Below are 23,513 nucleotides of genomic sequence, written 5' to 3' on the forward strand. Positions count from 1 at the left end.
CTTTCTACAAACTGTCAAATTGCAATTTCTCCCCAGATAACAAACAACTGTCTTTTTGCAGGTTACCAGTTTACTACCATCCAGCTGCAGTGGCTGCTGKTTTTTTTCTTTCCTTCTCAAAGCTGACAGTTTATACATACGAAAATTCAGTGGTTCAGGTTCAATTATAGTTTAGGTACAAAAAGGGCCTAGGAGATGTTGTTGCTCCCCTGCCTATTGCARCTTGCAGTATTTGGATTGCCTTCTACTTTATTCACCCTAGCAAGGATTTTGCTACCAAAATGTGCACTTTTAAGTTAAACCAGCCTAATAACATAGTCAATAATAGGGGTTTTTTTAACTTTCTTTCTTATGAAGGGATCCTGGACTAAGTAGCACATTAAGGATTCTTCCCTTGGCCTTTTACTGAAAGTGTCCTAAGTGGAAAACATCTGTTTACTACAGCTGTTCTTGGTGCCTTTGCTTCCGCAGAGCAGTCATTAGGACCCTGCTGGAAACCATAACCATCCATATGTCTCTTGAAAAGAGACAATTTGCACAATAGACTTAAACTAGTGAGTTATTGCTGGAAGAGAATACAGATACTGAATTATACAAATCATCAACTTGAAATTTTGCTAGCTCYGATGTTTTCATCTCCTTAAAAAAAAAGTGGGTGAATGTTTTAATTCCTAACAGATTGAAGATGTTTTCAGAGAAGCTGGTAATATGCAAATGATTTTAGCCAGAAGATTCCTTATTAGCAGACACCATTCTTCATCTTACTGTTGAGTGAGCGAGCAGGGGTTACATACAAACAGTCTCCAACAGTGGAGTCTGATTTTTTTTTTTTTTTTATTCCCATTAGCAGGAACCTCAGGGGGGCTTTCTTCTCCTACTACTGTAACAACTGAGGCTAAATTTAATTAAATGTGGTCCACAATCCAATTTATACTTCCCCATAGCAGGACGATGGAACAAAAACTATTCTCCRTGACAGTAAAGGATTTGATTTTTTTCCCAGCTGCTCTTAGTAGAAGTCGGAGCTCTGAGTAATGGAGTTCAGACTTGTCAGAAAACCTTTCTTTGAGGTAGATGCTTTAGTTTCTCACTTACTTAGAAATTATATCTTTTATCAAATCAGAGCAGTACATAGGCAGATATATTTGAAGCTTGGCAAAATTTCTATCCTCTTATTAATTCACTGATATATAAAAATACCTCACTGTATATAACAAGTCATTACTTCTTGTTTGATAGTTGTATTTAACCAACACTATCATCTTACGTTGCTGGGATTCCCACAGGCACAAGTTCTTCCACCATGATAGGTGTTATTGTTTTCTTTAATCAGTAAAAATATCCACTTTTTCTGCTCAAAGTTTGGCATATGAAACAGTTTTTTAATTCTCTGAATACTAGGTTGTGGTGCTTCTTAAATCATGTATTGGCTTGAATCCATTTTTATTTGCTATGCAAAATTGAGACAAGACACTGGAATATAATTTTGGAGAATATCCCACTGGTGCTTGGCAATATTGGAATGACGTGGTTGCAGAATTGCTCAGCAGACCCTAGCCTTGTCTCGGCACTTAGCAGGTGAGTGGCCCGGTCGCTGCGCCCCAGCCATTTCAGCAGCTGTGGCAATGCCAGCACGCTGCCCAGGAYGGGGTCTTTGCCCTGCTTTGTTTGCAAGTGGAGACAGGACTTTGGCAGCTGGAAAGATTTACTGACATGAGTAAACAGCATGGAGTTGGGACATAACGTTTTAAAATCAGCATTAAAGGCATTGCAGTGGCACAGCTATTTGGCTTGAATAAAAAAAATAAAATTCATCAGGAAAAAAATACAAAGTTGTCATTGTAGGGGAAAAACACAGAAATGTTAAATCTGTCATTCTTAATCATTGGAGCAGAGTTAAATGTGTAAAAGATAAGTGAACAGTGGTCAAAGTATTTTGCTGTGTGTTAGGCAGGTTGGGTGGGAAAGGCACATRTGTGAAATCTTGGCACACAGAGCCCATATTGCGGTTTTCCTTTTGTCCTTAGCTGGACTGTGACTTCACCTTGGGATTTAAAAAGCCGTCATTGAAAGTCATGGCTGGGTCAAATGTCTGGTCATATTTATGGTATGCAGTGGCATCTGTGTCACACTAAAAATGTTTTACTGAATTCTTAAAGATGTTGCATGCATGAAGAATCCTTTTCACAGCACGCAGGGAGGGCATTTTCTATAGTTATTAATTCCAGAGTCTTATCATAGTGATAGTAATCAAAACACGGAAGAAACCGTGAGCAGCACATCTGATGATACAGAGATAGTGACTTTGGTTTTTATTGTGTTTTTTGTTGCTCTGCTGTTACCAACATAATTCTGATTTTAACAGCTGTGTGATTGRCTGAAGGTTCAGAATAGTTTATTTTTTTGTCAAGAAAAGGCAAATCTCACATTATTTAATTTATAGAAGAAGCCTCAAGGCATTCTTACTTGTCAGCTGTCCCCCTAAAATATTAAGAATGAAGGAGTTTATTGTAGCAAAGCTTMGTAAAAGAAAACAGTGGTCACATCTGTATGTTAGGGGAGTTTCTACTTGTGTTGAGGTGAAGGATCTGTAGGAGGTCGATGTGATTTTGGGAGGGCACCGGGCAAGGGCTGATGTAGCGTCTGTCACCATGTGGACGCCACTGCCCGGAGCAGGGATCATCGCCGTCGCAGACCTCCAAGGGTGGCCACCCTCGCAGCAAGGTCAGAGGCGTAACTTAGCTTTCCCACATGCAGCAGTGAAAAGCTGATTAACAACATTAGGTTTTCATTATGCTTCTAATCATAACACACTGCTACTGATTTTTTTGTTTTTTTTTTTAATGCTACATACTGGCCTATATACTATATTCTGCACTTTGAAGAAACTTTAGATGAACCATTTAAAAGCATATGCTCTAGCTACCAAGTGTTTTGTGTTTAGTGCACACCCCCCATAGTAAGGACATATGCTAAATGTTTAAATATTGCATTGCCTTTCAGTCTTCCTAGCAGTTGACTGCTTGACTCTGCTTGATCTCAGCTAAGACAGATTTATGCMAAACATTCTTTGCATTGTCCCGTTTTGTCTTATGTCAAGAAAATAAACTTGTGCAACTTGCGGGAGTAGGGAGCAGGAAAGGCCTCTAAAACTAGGGTTCTGAAGGGGGGGTGTTGCTTTGAATTATTTGCAGGGTAACTGAGAACTTTCTTTGGCTAAAGTTTTCTTTCCTAACCTGCACTTGGATATTATTGTGAAAAGTCAGAGCAATTGCAAAAATCTGAAATCAGTTTTAGATTTTTTTTCCATCTAAATTTAATTAGAGGAGGAATTAGTTAATAAGAATGCTAAAATAATTGCTAGCTGCTAGAAAGAAAGAGGTGCAAAAAGTGAACCTAAATCTGTCATGTTGAGATAAAAATTAAAGAGTGTCAGACAAGATATAAAAGATCCCCCAGTGCTTCATCAGTTCCTGCAAATTCAGAATACTGTCTCCTAAGTGCAAATTAAAAAAAGAAAAGAAAAAGACTACAGCTGCTTCTCTCTCCATTACAGTTTCATCCTTCTTCCTGCTTCTTATGGAGAAGTTGCTAAAACTAATATAGCAGTGACCAAATATGTATATATATTGGGAAAAGAGATTATACTGAATTACTCTGTGGCAAGATTGAGATTGTTTAATGAAAGTCATTTTAGTAGCAAGTTTATGATGGTGATCCCAAGGTCTGTAAATGTGAGTACCTCCAGCACTTGTTTTTACCTCGTACCGTCGGTTTTAAGACTACCAGCTGTTGCTCCTTTTCTTCCTCATTTCTCGCCATTTGTCACCCGGCCGTCCCCCCGGTATACCGCTGATCTCAGAGGCGCCCCGCGGCGCTGCGCAAAGAGGCTGTGTGGCCAGTTTGCCGTCTGATCCGGTGCTCCGCTGAGGGCCTTGGGCCCGGGAGCGCCCACAGAGGTGGGCTCCCGATGCTGGAAGCCTTATTCAAAACAGAGGAGTTTGGAAGCAGCTTAGTAAGGTATGTTTCATGAATTCTTTGCACTTCCGCAGTCATCTTACACTGGCAAAGGCTCGGTGATAGTTTATATTATACTGTGTTTTATTATACAGGTAATTAGCTTTTTAAACATATATAAATAAGTGCATATAGACACATGACATACATGTAGAGAGAATAAACTAGCCAGTAGTTTATCTATAAAGAGCAACAAAATTGACTGTCATCCCAAAATTGGTATTTGATAGTCTGATTTAATTTATAAACCACATAGAGCAAYTTAGGAGCAGTAAAATCACCCCACTCTACACTAACGGTGAGTTCACGCCGGAACGTAGGAAATGACATCATCCCGTTTCTCTGCTGATCCGTGTAACAGACTCCGCAGCCCGCAAGGCTGAGTTTATCTCTCGGTCCCAGCCTTCTGATACGCGTGTCTGTGTGCCAGCATCCTCGCTTCTCTCGCCTGTCTGGCTCCACAGGGCACGTCTGTATTTTACTGTCAACACAAAAATGTGTAGCGTATCTACAAAAAGGAAAGTGCTTTAGTGGCGTCAGAAGGAGAAAAAGTGGCATCAAAACAGAATTAGTGACTTTGTAGTGATCATGTTATGAATTGTTAATTACTGCTGGCAGAATTTCCAGTCTTGCGTGACAAGTTTAAAGCAGGAATCAGTTCACTTCTGCCGAGTTTGAATTAGCCTCTCCAAAGAGTTCAGGCATGCTCCTGATAAGTCTGATATAACTTAGTATTTCATTCACTAACATGGACTTCTACAGAGAGATAATATCTGTTGTAGCTACCAACTTTCAGTTAGATTTTGAAAGAGATTGAAGCTGGTCTATAATGACAGAAGTGGTCTTAGCTACACCTTCCTTTCTGTCCCTTGTCCTGAAAATATTTCTGAAGCATAACTGGCAGAAGACACTTCCCCCCCACACACACACCCCCCATGAATTAGTTGTTCTGGCTGCAGAAGTTCTCATACTGGGACATGATGATCTGAAAGGACAGCGTGAAGGATGCAGAGGAGCACAAGCCTGCCTCATTTGGTAGCAGTATGTCCATCAGATGAGCACAAGCTGCTTGTACGTTTAGGTAAAGAGTAGGGTAGGAATCCCAGCATGGGATAAAGTTAGAAACAAATCTCTATTGATTTTTTGGAGGTCAGAATTTAGCTTAGAAGTCTTGATCTTTTGCTGACATGAATTTGCTGACAGACATGAGTTTGGACACCAGTTGATGCTAAAGCTGCTTTTGTTCAAATTAGAATTTGTGAAGCACCATAGCTGAAATAAATAACATTTCCTTAGGTACTAGTTAAGAGGTAGAATTTACAATTTAAACACTGAAGAGCAAGCACAGCATGTGACAGGAAAATGCAGCATACAGCATGTCTCAGATGAATTCTGTTTGAATAGTTAGAGAGTTATTCTGTGTAAAGAAAGAATTTTCCTGTGTGGAAGGCATGCAGAAAGAAGGATAGATCTCATCTACTGATTAGAGCAATCACAGCAGTCTATAATAATCAAATTAAATAATAGATGTATAGAAATCTGTGGCCTGGAATGGGTATGGTTTTTTCTTGTAGAATACTCTYGTAAATCTAGCATTCCAGACAGTGCTGCAAAGAATTATTCCACAGAGAGTTTTGAGGCATTTTTCTATTCTGCTGGTAGATACTTCATTGGTAAGAAGAGAAAGATTTGGGTACATTGGGTTTTTTTATTATTATTATTTTCTTATGTTCCCCAAATTTAAACTTTGAGGGAAGTCTTATGGCATCTAGAATAAACGTAAGAAAAACCAGCATGGTCTAAACCCTTTGGAAACCTCAAAATAAGTTGTTACACAGATCTTGATGGTTTAGACGGCCTAAATGGTTTTCTAGACACCTACTGCCTGTCTGCTTGACAAAGGTGCCCACGGACTCCTTGTCTCTCTGTCTCTCTTTTTCTTTCTTTCCCCCGCCCTGAGGCTACAGGCCTTTGCCAGGACTGCCATGACTGGCATAATTTCTTGTTTGTTTTGTTCTTTGAACATGTGTTTTGGGGCTTGTTTGATGTGGCTTCTTTGCTTTTCTTTTGTGTGCCTGTGGTTTTGCAGAGCTGATTTGCACATCTAGAGGTGGGGCAATTGGACGGCAGGGGAGCATCTGCTCCCACGGTGGGAGGCTGAAATCAGAGCTAGGCTATTCCCCGTCAGAGATACATGGGGAGACATGGAGACAGAGAAAACGTCCTGCACTTTGCTCTCCTCTGTCTGGTCAGTGCTGTTCTGAGATGAGCTGGGGTTTTGCTGTTTACCAAAAGAAAGGTCTCTCTTTCTCCTCTGAGGGGTAGAAGTTTTTGTCCTCGGAGTCTGAGCTCCAGCCAGACAGTGACCAACGGGACAGAGTATGCTGTGCTCAGGTTTTGGTAGGATGTAGTGCCAGTGCTTAACTGCCAGCACAAAGGAGCAGCTCCTGCAGAAGCGATGGCCCTTAAAATGTGGCACAGGCAGATTGCCTGCTGAAACCCATGGTCGTTTGGCAGTCGCACTGTGGCAGAAGTGTCCAGCCAAGTTGTGAGCTGGCAAGCTGCCCTCCATTCAGACTGTCTGTAGGCAGCCAAGTGACCAGCAGCTGTGGCTGTGAATAGCAGGAGGGCGTTAATCCAAGAACAGCAAGAAGAAAAGCTTCTTCAGCTACATATAGAGGCTTTCTTGGCTCTTCCAAACACGTCCTTGCATTCCAGCAGGAACTGGTCCGTGAAAGGTGTCTTAATGCAGTCCCCTTTTGGATCCTGTCCATCAGGATCCCCCAGTTACATGATTCTGCTTGTGGGTATGTGTGTTGCTGAGGCTGCGCCTGGTGTAATTAGGACTAAAGCGATATCCACTTGAATGTGTAAAACTACGTTTGCAGTTACTCTGAAGAGAGAATGCATTCTTTATCTGTTTTCATTGCTTCAGTAGGACAATTAAAGGGACCTGCACGTAACTGTCTTCATTGTGAAAATGGTGTCTACACCAGCATTCCCGCTAGTGTCCCCAGAGAGACTCTTCTTTGCTTTAAGCATACTGAAGTGTTTGAAGGAATAAGATATACARTTGTGAAAGGGGAAGAAAGCTCATATATCAATAGGGGCTTTAGATTCCTTGACCTCTTCCGTTTGTATGGCCTTTAATATACCAGAATGATTCTCACTCCCCTTTCCGCTTCCACAGGCTATTACAGCCTGCAACCTATTACAGCCGGCAGCCTCAACTATGTCCCAAGGAAAACCCAGACAAGCAAAAATCCTGAAATGATTTCTCTGGGAAATGGCATGTAGCCATACRATTAATTCAGAGCAGAGGTGCGCATTGGGGAGGTTTCACTCTGTCAGGTGGGGGCATGCATAAGCCTTATACTGAATGTCCAGAGTAAAATTCACAAGGGAACAGAAGAAAGTCCACAAAAGCCTTGTCTTCAAAAGCCTATCACCTTCAAACTGTGTATGTAGCCACACTGCTTGCTTACATATTAAAGAGAGTGAAGAGGCTAGTGATCTATTTAAAGGCATTTCTCTAGCAGCCTGTGAGATCCTCACCCCAGCATCTCTTGTCAGCTGTCTGGCTGTTGGAATTCCCTGGCTGTTGAAGTGCAGTGCCTTCGGTCCTAGAAAATGTCAGGAAGAACCTGGAACAGAGCATAAGCCAGTCCTGCTGAACACAAAGCTTCCCTCTTGATTTGCCATTGAAACGCTTTGATAGTTTTCTAGTCATGGCTCTGAGAAGTAAAAGCTTGTTCAGCACCTTTAGGCTCTGTAGCTCCATATCTCCTAGAGCAGTAACAGCAGAACCAGAACCACCACCACAAGTCTAATACCTCTCATAATATTTATCTTTTTGTCTGCTGAGAGACATGATAGCATCCCAGGAAGGTTCAGAAGCCCTGATCCTAGGGATGACTAGGAGTTAGGGACTACTAAATATGCTTAGAGGAGCTCCCAGAACCCTCTCCAGGATGGCCTGCTGCTATTTTTTTGTTGTTGTTGAGGGTGCATTTAGTGAGCTGGAACTAAGCACTTCCTTGAAGCACAAAATCTAGATRATGTGAAGAGCTGGCTGTATAATTGAAGTTATTTGGCTGGCCTTTGATGGGGATGAGGAATGTCTTCACTGATGCAGGCAGTCCTAGCAACAGCTAGCCTGCAGGTGTTGGCCACCTGTGTTGGGCTACACCAGAGTTCTGYCCATCTCAAATAGAAGCCAAAAGCAGGTTCTCAGGAAGACAGAAGACTAGGATAAATAGGAAAGATCGGTCCCTCAGTGTAGCATCCCAGGTTCTAGCAACTGATACAGACATAAGACAGTCTTGTGCTAAGTAGCTGAAACTCAGGAATGAAAATCTTACAAGATTGTTCTTCCAGGAAGAACTACAAGGTGAATAATGCTCCAGTATCTGCTTAATTTCAAATGTATGTCAGTCACCAGATGATATCTAAACTGAATTTAAGGTCTGAATCTTTTCCTATGTAAATATAATCTGGATATCATAAATGTAAGAACAATGTATATGTGTGTTTGATAGTTCATAGGAGTAAAAAAGACAGAGTTGTAATGGTTTGGGAATATCAGGTCTAGTGGCCTCAGTGCTTTTGGTAAGATATTTTTGAATGTTTTAAAAGTAACCTTTTTTTTTTTTTTTTTTTTTTTTTTTTTTTAGGAACTGTGTACTTAAAGATGTGTAGGTGATACTGCTTTGACTGAAGTTACTGAGCAGATAAAGACCTGCAAAAATAAACATATGCCTGTGAAAGCTTATTTGTACTCTCCTGTAGTTTGGATGAGCTGCTTGCTTTTATAACTGTTAGCAGGATGCGGCCCTGGGGCTGYTTGTGCTGTTATGCAGTAATACTACTGGATTAATGTGTCTGCGTGGTTTGTATATTTTAATCATTACTTAAATATAGAAGCATCCCAGGCAGGGTGAGATGGCAGGTGGGAGGCCAGTGATGCTGCTGCCTGTCCTGAAGCAGCTGGAGGTGACCAGGGAGAGGTGTCCAGTGCAACAACACTTTTCAGGAGCTTTGAACAAACACCGAAAGGCACGCAAGGGCTTTTCTGTTCAGAGAGGTAACTCCACTTAAATGGGAGTGAAGGATGGCAGGCTGGCATTAACTCCTGGAGCCATTCTGATGAGAAGCAGCAGGCATGAAACTGCACTACGAAGTGTTCAGAGTCGTTTCAGTTGAGAGTTTGGTAATGAGGGTTCACGACGATCGGGAAGAAACTGAGGGCTAACAAGACATGGCACAGCCGTGTGGTGCAGATGGAGACTGCGTGACTATGCAGGCACCACGTGGCGAGGGACATGGATCTTACAGCAGCAGTGCTGTGGTGAGGCAGTAGTCCTCATACGGCGTTGGTCTCACCGTTGGGTGGGCCAGAGAGTTAATTTGCTTTRTACTGTGTATTTTCGAGATACCCAGCTGAGCACCTGCTGAGATCGGAAGAGGTTCCCCGTGGTTCCCCAGGGTTTTGGTTGAGCCTGATGCTTTTGGTGGCTGTAGAAGCAAGGTGGCAGGTTTTGCTTTTTGCTGATCTGTAGCCAGTGTGATAGCTGTGTCACGCAGCAGTGTATCACGCCATGGATGCCATTAKATTGTGACCTTTTTGTGCACAGGCCTAGTACCAGTTAGCCACCGTTTCTCCAGTGTAATACTGTGTAGTGCTGCAGTGCTATGTAAGTCATCATCTGTAACACTATACTGTGTACAAAGAGGTAACCTTGACAAGTTTATTTCTGGTTATGATTTGGATGATGTCAGTAATTCAGCCTCATCTGTTCTGTGCTTAACTCTCAGAACAACTATAATCTTGTCTCCTTTTGTTTTTCTTAGTGCACTGACTTAACCTCTTGCCAGAGGAAGAGAAAGATCTGATAAAGAGTAGAGGTGATATCTTGAAGGCTGTCAAAAACAAAATCTGATTTTATACTTAATACTGTAATTCTTAAAGATGGTGTCAATCGGGGCATCAGTTTGAAATATTTTTTAATATGATAATCTTTAGCAATAAAACTTCTACTCCAAGGTTGTTGGTTTAATTACAGTCACATTAGCTGCTTCCTTGCTTTGGTCACGTGTGCAAATCTTGGAGAAAGGGAGCGCATTTTTCACTTGACACAAATTCAGTCTGTTTAAGCAGCACCGTAAATGGATGGGATTCCCTTTGAACCAGTGGTTGGCTAGAAAAGCCATGATTACAACTCGAGGTTGCTATACAAGGAAGGAGACAGTGTTAGTACATCCACTGTTTAAACATGTCTGTTCCTGGCACATAACATCCTGGCAGTTATTTTACATCAGCCACCCCACAGAGCAGCACAGGACAATGTCGTTGTCCATTACAGCTGGTATTGGTTCAACTTTGCATTTAAATGTGCCAGCAACATAGAGTAAGGACTGTCGTCTTTCTGTTGCCTGCTGCACCTGTTTTATGTATCTATAGAGAGTTTGGGCTCTATTAGTTTTTAGTTTGGCACCCTCCCAGCCTCTTGGCTATTTATTTCTTTGAATAAAATGCAGCAATATTCCACATAGCTCTKTGTAGCTCTAGGGAAGTTGCATATGTGGTTTGGTTAAAGAAGGTAGTGTTGCCCTGATGAAGTTTTCCAAAACAGTAAGTAATGGAAAACTTAGACTAATTAATAGTACTTAGACAGTTATTTGTGATACACAGCCATTCAGACTGGCTGGCTGTTATGCCAGTGTTAAAAATAATAGTAATAATAATAATTATCCACAGCTTTCTCTTATCAAAAAGTGAAAATAACAGCATTTGCTGATCTAATGTCTTATTCATTGCTAACTCCCCAATATGGCATTACACATTATTAGAGAAAAAAAAGCGAAATTCAAAAGAACAAGAGCAGAAGGACTTGAAAGATCAGAAGGAGAACAACTGCGTTGACATGTCTCTTCAACAGACTCTGGCCTGCTGGCCTGAGGGGAACATACATCTCCCTTTTTACTCCCCTAACTGGGGGCTGATCTTTTGGAGCTAGCACGTTCGCTCTCATTGCTGAGACACTGAGGTAGTAGACTCAGTTATGGAACTTCTTTCTTAAGTCTCCAGCCTCRCAGTCACTAGCATACCGCCTTTCCCAGGGCTTTGAGACTTTCAGCCACTGTCAACATTTAGAGGTCACGCTCCAATTTTTTTTATATGCACAAGTTTGAAGGAAACTAGTACAGTCCACAACAAATCCACAATGTCAGAAAGCTAGTGTAGCTTCCGATACTACATCTGTYCTTCCCTGTTCATTGATTGTTTTTTGTATCTCTATTCATATATTCCTGTTTCTAAGATCTTTCTCTTTCCTGTTGCTATGGTAAAAGCTTGCCTAAAAAGGAAGAATTACAGCAGCAAGATCCACTGACCTACAAAATAATCTGAATGTAGTTCTGTGCAGAGTGCTGCTTTTYAGTCACTGGTGGAAGGAATATCTGTAGTGGGAATGGGAGACTACCAAAATAGAGGGAGAATGTACATGGATTTTGATTTAGTCAAAATTCCTGCTTTCATGCCAAATATCTGTTTCTTATCAGTGAATCTGTACAGCTGGTTTCCTATAGGCATGGATTTTCCATGATTACAAGTATTACAAGTAGTGAGCATCCAAGAATCCATTCTTGGGTTTCTGTTTCTGTTAATAACCTTCCAGCTCCAATGTGATTTTCTCCTCTGTGTACATGAATGTCATTGATATAGTGTTGTATTACAGTGGCTCATCCTTGCTGGAGGCATGTTTTTTTTTCCAATGGGCTGATTTGAAATGAAATGAAAACCAAACCATGAATTTTTTGGTTCACCTCCCAGACTATGAAAAAGGATGGTCTCATTAATGATTAACACAGCAGCTGGTAGCTCAAAGGAGATCTGGAAGAAAACACTGCAGTGTCTCCCTCCTCCAGTAAATACGTTGGCTTAACAGTTTTCTGTGTTCATCCTAGCTTATTTGTTTACACGTTTAAATCTCAGCAGACTAGATCTCAGCCTTCATACCTCTTTTAAGGTGAATAAGGATGCCTTCATTTCTGGTTGCAGTCTAATAAGTTTTTGCAATGTTATTACTACTAATTGGTTTGCAGTTCCACATAATGTTAGTGGTGGTTTTCAGAATGCTTTATTGTTTAAACGCAATGAGGCAGCTAAGATTTCCAAAGTCTCTTTACCCACAGCATGGTTACATCATTAAAGATCAAGTAAAGATCTACAACAATTTTGCCTTTACATTGACATCACTTCTAGTGTATTGTCTTGCAATCCAAAAGTCCTTGTTATAGTGTTATACTGTTTTTAAAATATTTTTATATATTATGGTTGCAAACTGTTTACTCTTACCATAGCACAGTGCTTTTATTGCAATGTGTATGGGCAGCTAATAAGACTCTAATGAACCAGTCTCTTGAAAGAACTAGAGGAATGTTTTTTAGTCTAAGTGTTCCCAGAATGTGATGATCTGCTTAGCACTAAAGAAATAAAAGTTCCAAAAAAAAGTCCCCACCACATAGTAATTGCACATATGGCAAACAGTATGCGGTACAGCAGTAAGAAATCTGGAGGCTTTTCTGTGTTACTCTAGATGATCATTGTGAGCGTATATTCTCTTCTAAATTGACTGATCATATTTTACATTGATAGATATACCATAGTTTCTAGGAACTTGTACAAAATTTTTGATATCTCGGTATACATGTGTGCTTTTTCCTCCAAATTCACTGTAAAATACTGGTAAAAAGATGTATAACACACCAGTTTGCCCTCTGGTAGAGATGGGGCAGATGTGGAATTTCATCTATGCGCAGTGATAGTTGATGATGCCTCCAGAGTTTATTGCAAAACTATTTATATGTTATACATGATGGTCAACCAGTGTGATGCACCTGGCAGTCCTTAGACACCCTGACCCCAAGAGTGCTTATTTGGCCTGCTGTTTTTCAGGGTAGGAGAGTGAGCTGCTGCTCAAACAGTTGAACATGACCTCATGCAAGTAGAAATTTTTGAGCCAGATGTTATGTTAATGGCGCAGGCAAGGAAGAGGATGGGGGAAGAAGTGGGAAGCAGGCCTTCTTTTCATATGAGCCCCACAGAGTCCTGTGCTCTCACTGTGGTGGCTTGTGAGGGACAAGCAGGCAGCAGGGCAAGGATGCTCTGGCTTGATGTGGAAGCAGGTCATGACAGACCCATGAGCAATCGCTGCTGCCTCCCACCACCGGACCCGAAATCAGATTTAGCTAGTACAGCTGCAGAGGCTGAAGTGCTCTAAAGCATTTGTAATTTTAACTGATTACACGCAGTCCTTATTTAGTTTCACTGACTTGAGTTGCATTTGTTCCTTTTAGAGATCCGAGCTCAACTCATCGAGCAGCAGAAATGCCTGGAGCAGCAGACTGAAATGAGAGTGCAACTTCTTCAGGATCTGCAGGATTTCTTCCGCAAGAAGTCGGAAATAGAGATGGAGTATTCCCGTAACCTGGAAAAACTGGCAGAGAGATTCATGGCAAAAACAAGAAGTACAAAGGACCATCAACAGTACAAGTAAGAGACATTGCCCTCCGGCTCACCCACATTAGCCATTGCTGTGCAATTGGACTGCTGCCTGGCACTTTGCTTCTTCTGTTTTTGAGTACTGTTAAGTAGGGCGCAAGTTCAAAGGCATGTTTAACCTCTACTTAACAGTGTGGGAGTTTTCATTGCAGTTGAAGGTACCTAGGTGCCTAAATACTGTTTTGTTGATTTGGACCTCTGCAATTATTCATGGAAACTTCTGACAGATGGATTCAGTTTCTTAAAACATAGGCTAAACAAGTATTATCTCTCACCTATCAAATAGAATTTAAACCACCCCAAAATACAGTCAGCATCTAGGAGAGATGCAGAGGCCCAGATTGGCTGGAAAGCTGTGTGTGGTCTGTTGCAGTTGGCAGAATTTGAAAGGGTCTAAATAAAGGCCACTCGCTCTGCAAAAAAGGCCAGCAATATTGGTAAAAAAGRTGTTGAGATGGAAAAAATATTTTGATTTGTTCCTGCATGTGAGCTTTTGCTGCTTCTTGATCACTCTTGTTCTTAGAAATAAAGAACATGTAGATTTTATGCTTACTAACAATTTAATGCATCCCTTTCATGGTATAGTAACTTCTGTGCAAAGCAGAGGTGGTCAGTAGCTGTCAAAAAGGGTGAATAATACATTTTATAAAATGTTTCAAATACATTAATTGCTGACATAGTCTTGTCTGGTTATTTTCCTGTTATGTTTAGATGTATGTATAAAACAATTAGATTGTGTATTAAGCAATAACTTTGTGTGTGTAAAACTGAAAAATAAGTATCTTTTTTCCACTGTCTATTTAGTGTTATGTTCTAAATATACAGACAGATCTTCTGTTTCAGGACAGAAGTCTTCACCAAACACATTTGGTAAAAAGAAGGTTAATCTGAATGCAGCTTATACAGTTCCAGAAAGTGTAATATATGTTTCTTAAAATTTAGTTAAGTGACTCAGTGATTCTTTCAAATATGCAATATGCGGGTATGTCTCCACCTCACAGAGAGCCCAGGCTTTTGTTGCAGTTCAGTAAGAATCATAGAATCATAGAATCAGTAAGGTTGGAAGAGACCTCTGGAGATCATCTAGTCCAACATCCCTGCTCAGCGGGGTCACCTAGAGCATGTTAGACAGGGTTGCATCCGGGCAGGCCTTGAAGATCTCCAGAGAAGGAGACTCCACAGCCTCTCTGGGCAACCTGTGCCAGTGCTCCRTCACTCTCACAGGGAGGAAATTCCCCCTCATGGTCAGGTGGAACTTCCTGTGCTTCAACTTCTGCCCATTGCCTCTTGTCCTGTCACACAACAACTGAAAAGAGTTTGCCCCCGTCCCTTTGACACCCTCCCTTCAGGTACTTGTAAACATTGATAAGATCCCCCCTCAGTCTTCTCTTCTCCAGGATAACCAGGCTCTGCTCTCTCAGCCGTTCCTCATAGGGCAGATGCTCCAGCCCTCTGATCACCTTTGTAGCCCTACGCTGCACCCTCTCCAGGAGCTCCATGTCTCTCTTGTCCTGGGGAGCCCAGAAATGGACACAGGACTCGAGATGAGGCCTCCCCAGGGCTGAGTAGAGGGGCAGGATCACCTCCCTCCACCTCCTGGCAACACTCTTCCTAGTGCACCCCAGGAGACCATTGGCTTTCTTGGCCACAAGGGCACGTTGCTGACTCATGGTCAACTTGTCATCCACCAGCACTCCCACGTYCTTCTCTGCAGAGCTGCTCTCCACAAGGTTAGCCCCCARCTTGTCCTGGTGCCTCGAGTTATTYCTCCCTAGGTGSASAACTCTGCACTTGCCCTTGTTGAACCTCAGGAGGTTCCTCTCCACCCAGCTCTCCAGCCTGTCCAGGTCTCTCTGAATGGCAGCACAGCCCTCAGGTGTATCAGCCACTCCTCCCAGTCTGGTATCATCCACAAACTTGCTGAGGAGGCACTCTGTCCCCTCACCCAGGTCACTGATGAAGAAGTTGAACAGGACGGGACCCAGTMCTSAGCCCTGGGGGATGCCACTAGCCACAGGTCTTCAACTGGACTCCACGCCATTGATGACGACCCTCTGAGCTCTGCCTTTCAGCCAGTTCTCAATCCACCTCACAGTCCACTYGTCTAACCCACACTTCCTGAGCTTCTCTAGGAGGATGCCRTGGGAGACAGTGTTAAAAGCCTTGCTGAAGTCAAGGTACACAACGTCCRCTACTCTCCCCTCATCTACCCARCCAGTCATTCCATCATGGAAGRCTATCARGTTGGTTAAGYAGGATTTCCCCTTGGTGAATCCATGCTGRCTACTCCTGATCACCTTCTTTTCCTCCATATGTCTGSAGATGACATCCAGAAGGAGCTGTTCTATCACCTTTCCAGGGATGGAGGTGAGGCTGACYRGCCTMTASTTTCCTGGGTCCTCCTTCTTGCCCTTTTTGAAGACTRGGGTGACATTGGCTTTCTTCCAGTCCTCAGGCACCTCTCCAGTTCTCCAGGACCTTTCAAAGRTGATGGAGAGCGGGCTGGCAACAACATCCGCCAGCTCCCTCAGTACCCGTGGGTGCATCCCATCACGACCCATGGATTTGTGGATGTCAAGCTTGTCTTTTTGCCTGATGCATACAATCTTTACTTGTTTTTAAAGGAGTGTTAAATCCAGGCTAGCATGTGTGCGTAGGGGTCAGGATTGGACCCTTGCCTTTGGCTTTGTTGTGCAATTACCTGATTATTTTGAGAAGAGGTTATAGCAAAAGTCAATTAAACTTGTGGTCCCCCATGCTGTTCCTGTCATTCCCCCCACAGCAGATAAAGTTTCTCCCAGTCTTAATGGCACTAGCTGGTAAATAATTCAGTAGGACTGGGTTTTGGACATGCAGAAACAGTAAGGAGCAAGTATACAGGCATGGCTCTTCAGGGATGCTCCCAGAGGCTAACCTGAGTGATTAGACCCTGAAGGGCATTGATGTGAGTAACTCTGTTAAGATATGCCCTGTCATACAAAATGAGGAAGTTTCATTAACTCACTTCTGAATTCACAGCAAACCAACATATCATTGAATGAATAAGAAAAGGCTTTTGTCTGTTAATCATTCATTGTTGCTTTGATAGTGGGGGGAAAGCTAAAGCTAAACAATCAGATGAGGAATTAAAGGACAAATTTTAAACAGTGAGAATAGTTAATTATTAAAATGGTTTACAAGGGCTGAAGGCGTTTCTCCCTCAATTSGTTGCTGCCTCTGGCTAATCTGTTCCCGCTTGCATGATCCTATCCTTACGACTATATGAGAATATGTGCACAAAAAACAGGAAAGAGCAGCAAGTTTCTAGATCACATAGTTCCAAGGAAAGCATGAACTTAAAATTTCAATAAAATTATAAGGCAAATTTTATAAATAAGTTTTTGCTGTGAAGCAGTTGTTAAACTGTATGTATTTTTATTTTGCTCTGTGCAGAAGATAAGTTGTTTATGATTTCACTGTGCTGCAATATTAAACATTTAGAATGGCCTACAACCCAGAAAGTCTACAAAGGAAATGCAGAACTGGACCACTGTAGAAAAAGTCCAGTCCTCTTCTTTGTCCTGCAATTGAACCATCTGTGTCTGGCAGCACCTAGCCTAGAATTTATGAATGCTGATCACAAAATATATATGTTTGTGACATTTCCTTTTAATTTTATTGCAGTTATAAAAAACAGTATATTGAAACAGCTTTATGATAAACAAGCACACTTACAATTTTTACAATCATGAAGGGTTTGAAATGCACTTCTGGCATTTATTTATTTMTGATTTCAAAAAAAATAATTAGCGTTACTATAGATTTTGAATATTTATATGTAGTCCATCTGTGAGCAACTGTAAGCTTTGTGGCAGGATTTTTTTTAATATTGTCAGCCAGGTTGTAATGTTCTAAATTCTTACCCCTTTTCTCTTTTATAGCTGTGCCTCCTGGGGTTTGTAAAATGTGTCTTAAATCATTATCTGAAGCTTGCCTAACCTAAGATATCCCAAGTATGGATAGATGGGCTGTTCACAAACAGAAGTCCAGATCTAGCATACTCTGTTAACAGGAGTAAGAGTATTGATTTTGCTATGACTGTTTGCAGGAGTAAAGGCAAGAAGACTTGACTTCCAGGGTGTGTAGTAGCAGGCCATTCATTTGACTTTCACTATYTGTTCTGACAGATTTGTCTAATGCCTTTTTTTACAAAATTCAGTAGTTTGGTAATTTAAATGTAAGCTTTGGGCTCCTACTTTTATGTGACGAGTTATGGGTGTAAATATCAGGGGCTGTTTGTATTAATTATGTAACTTTTTCATTTATATATGTAACATATATGTTTCTCTTCTCCTTAGGAAAGATCAGAATCTCTTATCGCCAGTGAATTGCTGGTACTTACTCCTGAACCAAGTGAGAAGGGAAAGCAAAGACCACGCAACATTGAGTGATATCTACCTGAACAACGTGATCATGCGCTTCATGCAGATAAGTGAGGACTCCACCAGGATGTTCAAGAAGGTATTGCCTGCCCTGCAGACCTCCAGTGGGGCCTGTAATGTGCATGAGGGAGACCAAACTGTCTTAACAAGTAGCAATTGAAGGGAAGATTTTCAGAATACGTAGCATAAAATCTGTTCTAGCAAACTTATAAATCCTTCATGACTATTCTCATGGAGCAAACCYGTAGTGCTGAAATGCTTGGCAATCTGCTGAATATGGTGGTGACCTTAAGAGTTGAATGGCAAATTTCCAAGAGACAAGGAAAAAATCCTATTCTCTTAAAAGGATTTTTGTCTACCCAAGCAGAAAAGAAACAGTTTTAACCTAGGACTCCAAAAATAGTAATGTTGTATTAATAAATTATTTGTAGAAACAGTATTTGCTTATAACTCTGTCATGAGGAAACTCTGATTCAGGCCAAAGTGAAAATACACCTTGTAATGAGTTGGTATGAAGATGGTAGCCATGTGCTTTGATTCTCCTATAAGTGTTTCCTTTCTTTCACCATACTGGATGTGCATATGTATTTTTGGTACCATAGCTGCTTCTATTAGGTCATTTAAGCATTGTCTCTGTACATGTTTGTCCTTGTGTGTACATCTTTTTTGTGTTTCATAGCACAGGTATGAGAGCCCCTTTGGCTAAGCAAGAACACTAAGGGAGCCTTAGTTTGATCTCTGTGTAATATGTTTACAGTTGTTATGTTCTGAAATAAAAATAGAATATACATGGGAAACCATCAGTCACAGTGGAATGCTTATAGGCAAACATCATATTTATTACAGAAATGAGTCCCAAACATATAAAGGTTAAAGAATGTAAAGTCTCTGACTAAATGATGGCATTTCCTGCAAGGGTACCTGATCAATGCTCTCTGAATAAGGAACTGTTTTCACATACACCTGACCACAGTGCTAGACAGATAGCAATGAGGTGGGGACAAGAGTCATTTAGGGAGTGCAGAGACTATACTTGGAAGAAAAGAAGTAAAACCATTAATCAAATCTATTGCTGCACATGAAAAGCTTTAACAGTAATAGAATTTAAATTCATAGTTCCTCAATCAGTAATCATTTGTTCACGTAATATATGTCTGATAAAGCTGTAGTTCACAAACTACTGAACTTACTAATAAGGAAAATTATTATAGAAGGTGAAAAGATGATGGGAAAAGCAATTTGAACATGCTTCAGTACAGTCTATATGCTGTGTTCTCAGACTSTTACGGACCAGTAGAAATCTTTGATTATTGAATTTGACTAGTTTTTCAGTCGATTATGTCATATCTCAGAAGTCTCTTCTTTACTGCATATGCATTATTGGACTAGCCTATCCTCTTGCAGCRTAGTTCAGATTGTTTATGTTGCAAGCCTAGCTTTGCTTCCTTTGTCTCCAAACACATTGTATAAAGATATCTGGATAAAGTTTTCCATGGACAAGTATGTCCTCTTTATTCATTCATAATTAATTAATGGAGATTGCTGCAGCTTCCATATTAGAAGGGGAAAATGTGGATAATTTTGTCAGCACCTTAATAGGAACCACAGTTTCACAGCTTCCTGGCAAAATTGTTTCTTTTCCCCATATGATGTCCAGCAACATATAACATTTCAAATTTTCTCATTCTGGCATAGCTTCTTGAAGAAGAGCATTTTTTTATTCATAACTTGGACCTTCCACAGGGGAATGAAGAGAAAGGAAATTGAAGGAGTGCTGCTGYGCATAACTTGAAGCTCACATTAGTGGAGTCCAGATCCCAAACTGCCATATCCTAACTTTCATCAGAGTTTGCTAGCAAACAGAGTGATAATGTCACATCAAGCAGCTGTTAGCTTGGAGCATGGGAGAGCTAGCTCGCCAACGGCTATGTGCAGGGTTCTGAGCAAGGCCCAATAACATGAGGGAAAAGGTGGCTGGAAGACGCACAACATCTTGAAGTGGTGTAAATGAGCTTTACARGCATGTGGCATGAATGTGGCAGTGGTTATTTACCAGTATTTATTCTGAACACTTGTTTTTAGGACTTGAGTCTGTCACCAACTAGTGTTCGTAATGTAGGTATTTCCACTGAGCTCCCACACACACAATTCTTGCTGTACTGCTTGCTACAGAGTCCTAGTGGGGTGATCTGCTTGCTGTTAGTTCCCAGATGCAGATCTGATCATACCTTGAATGATGATGAAGCTCCAGTTTCTCTTCTGGGTAAAAGGAAATGGTGGTTTGGAGTGAGATGAGCTAGTTGGACAGGGAGAAAACTAAGACCTGTGTGGGCGGTGAAGCTCTTAGCAAGCTGTCTTGCTTTATTAATGAAGGACATAAGCCCCCTGCATCTATGTTTAGTCCAAATGGGCAGCTTCAACCATCATTTCTGTCAGATGTGAATGAGCAAGATGAGAAAGTACATTACAGGCCATCTCAGAACTGCTTAATGGACATCCACCAGGGAATGGAAAGAGATCAGGTGCAGAAGTGCATGTGTTATATACTACAATCTGTCTACAGAGAAGGTGCACTTAAAGTGAGAAAGGTAACATCCACATTCTCCTCCATGAAAATTGTATTCCCACTAAAGAAAATTGCCTAGGCTTTGTTAGAGAACTGTAAACATCCAATAGAGTGTTTAACTAGTTTCAGCCACTTTCCCTAGGTTAGGTTTTTAAAAGATTGGATTTGGAATAACATGTTAGAGAAAATTTAATCCATCTCAGTGGGTTTCATCATTACGAAAGAATATGGGATGTGTTCACTGTTCAGAGGTTTCACATTAAAGAAGACARATCATATCCTATAGATATTTCTATATTGATGTTGAAATAGTATTGTTCTTTGCAACCATGCTGGTCATACTGTTTTATGGAATATGTACTCTCTCTTTTAAGTGATAACTATCAATAATAAGAACAGTAGTAATATCAAGATTTCAAAAGTAAATATTGATAAGTGCAACCTTGATGCCTTACCGTAGTCTATGGTCAAGAATACAACATCCATCCATCCATGCAACATATCTGTACTCTATCTGACACAGCAATTCATATAGGATCACTTAATATCTTTCTGAGTACTCTCCAAATACTGTCTAATCAAACTTTTCCATATTTAGTAATGAGATTAATTACATATCTGTCAGTTTATTAACCTAACAATGTTATTTATGCATCTCTATTAACCCATTGTTTTAGCTCATCCTGGGTCTGGCAGCAGTGGCTTCTGCATCTTCAAAGATGCTTCACGTCCCCTTCCAAGTCCAAGGACAACTACACCAAATCTTTGTTTGCTGTCTGTGTTGAATCTTCACAGTTCTGTTCTGAACTCCCTGGCTGCCTGTTGAGGAAAGGGAAAGTGTCAGAGAGTGAGTCGCCCCATTGTTCACAGGCAAGAGAGATGCAGGCAAACAATAACAACATCACTCTGAGCTTCTTGGCTCTTTTTACACCCTCTCTTTTCTTCTCTCTCTTCCTGAGAGGCCCTCAGATGAAACCTTCTGTGAGTTGAGGCCAACATTTTCCAGAGAGATACTCTTTCTGTGCTGGATTTTCAAGTCCAGTTCCAGCTTGAATTGTGATAATGAAAAGATTAGTTCCCTTATTTGCTAGCTGTGCTCAGCAGTAGGGTATTGCTTTGTTCCCTCTCCTGTTCACAGCTCCTTTGTGTGACAAAGCATAAAGTCATGAATCTGTAGCAACCCCTCTCTCCAGCCCTTCTGAAAAGATGTGTATAGTATCCAGCAATGGACTAGACAGAAGCCTAGCAATGAGGGACATCTGTACCCCTTGGTCTTTGTACCTTGTGCTTGTCTCACTGTGCACTCTTCCTGACTCATGAGATACCCTTTCTCATTCTGGTTCTTCCTTTCRTGTGTGTGTGTGTATATCCGTCTTAACATTTGGATTAAAGTTTGTTGAAATGACCCTTACACACTGTAACATAAATGTGCTGATGGGTCAAGACATACTGTATTCACGAACTTGATGGTATATGGTTTTCCTGTCTAGGCCAGTCCACTTAACATTTGGATATTCATTATTTTTGTAGACCTGGGAGCTCTGTCATTCTTTTTCCAGGGGTCAGGAACCAACTACTCTTTAAATATACTAAATGCAGGACAAAGACAGGATCTAGTTCAGGGATTTTGTGGCATTTGTCCAATCATATTATGTCAGGTCTCATACTTTCAGACTGGCACTTGAGTTTCTCTTCTTTTCAGTTACTGCCATATAAAAGCAGTACAGATTGCTGTTCTGGCCTTCATGCTACACATAAAATTGCAAACATAAAGTAGCAGAGTTCAAACCTTGCATTCTTGCATGTCTCTTCAGGCAGATGGAGTAGATGGCCTCTTGGGGACAATTAAAGAATAAAGCAATAAGGAAAAATGTCAAGCAGAAGGGAAAAGTATTATGCAGAACATTTCATACAGTGATTCTGGTTACCCCAGCATTAATAATCAACTACATAAACACATACCCACAAAAACCTTAGGCAGATTTGTATATTTATAATTTATAAAAATGTATTTTCTTTGGACAGAAACCATAATGAGCCAAGATGAACATATCTTCCAGTGTTTACAGTAAAAGATGCTGGAGAAGCCAAGCCCAATAAATATTTTAGTTTCATAATCTGGCTATTAACAGTGAATATGACTACCTGCCAAATCTGTTTTAAAGTTCTAAAGATAGTGGAATGTATAGGGATTTTTTGCATCATTTTCTTAAACCATTAGCTTTAAAAAGATAACAAACTGTTGGTATAAACTGGAAAATCTGGTACAAAACTTTACTGTGGATTGTCAGTGTCACTGCAGCTCATGAAAGCTTCTTTTATAAAGGACTTAAATACAACTTCCCCCAGGGACCAACAGCAGACTCATTTAAAAGAAATAGTCACAGATTATTTTCCCTGAATGATGTAACTGATAGTAGCATTGTATGTGCTAAATGCAGACATTGAAGAGTTCCAGGAAGAACTTAACTGACTCTTAAAAATTCAGTAAAAAAACAATTCAGTAAGGTTTGGGTGCCCTATTATGCTCTAAGTAAAATAGATGGAAAAATTCCTACAAACTTTAGGGAAAGGCTGTTGATATGGAATAAAATTTAAAGTTTCTCAGATGTTATATCCATAAATATAAATCTTGATAACATCAGTTGGACTGCTGATGTGTTGAAAGTGGAGTACCTACTGAAAAGCTGTTATTAGGTATTGGTGTCTGTKGCACAGATGTGATCTACCATTAATTTAGGGAAATAAATATGCAACTTTTACCAAAACATTTTTTTCAAACTGTCTCTTAATGCTGTGAACCAGATTAGAAAGAAATACTGTATTTTTAGCAAGAGTTTACATGTACTCTATATATTTTTATTATGGTCTTTGTTCTTTTAGTTAATAGGTTRATAATAATTTCTGTAGGATACAGTGAATAAAGAAGCAACTCTGTGATTGTTTC

General features: G+C 40.7%; 1 protein-coding gene across 2 annotated transcripts in view; it reads left to right on the forward strand.

The window, feature by feature from the left end:
* Positions 1-23,513, forward strand: part of SRGAP1 (SLIT-ROBO Rho GTPase activating protein 1) — a 152,899-nt gene that overhangs the window by 60,952 nt on the left and 68,434 nt on the right. For both annotated transcript variants that reach the window (XM_085323847.1, XM_085323848.1), the window contains exons 2-3: positions 13,375-13,570; positions 17,917-18,079. In XM_085323847.1, the coding sequence (XP_085179973.1) occupies positions 13,375-13,570; positions 17,917-18,079 (359 nt within the window). The remainder of the gene's footprint in view (positions 1-13,374; positions 13,571-17,916; positions 18,080-23,513) is intronic.

This window comes from Rhea americana, unplaced genomic scaffold (genome assembly GCF_003343005.1).
Source record: "Rhea americana isolate MKP2758 unplaced genomic scaffold, rheAme1 scaffold_88, whole genome shotgun sequence".
Classification (NCBI taxonomy): Eukaryota; Metazoa; Chordata; class Aves; order Rheiformes; family Rheidae; genus Rhea; species Rhea americana.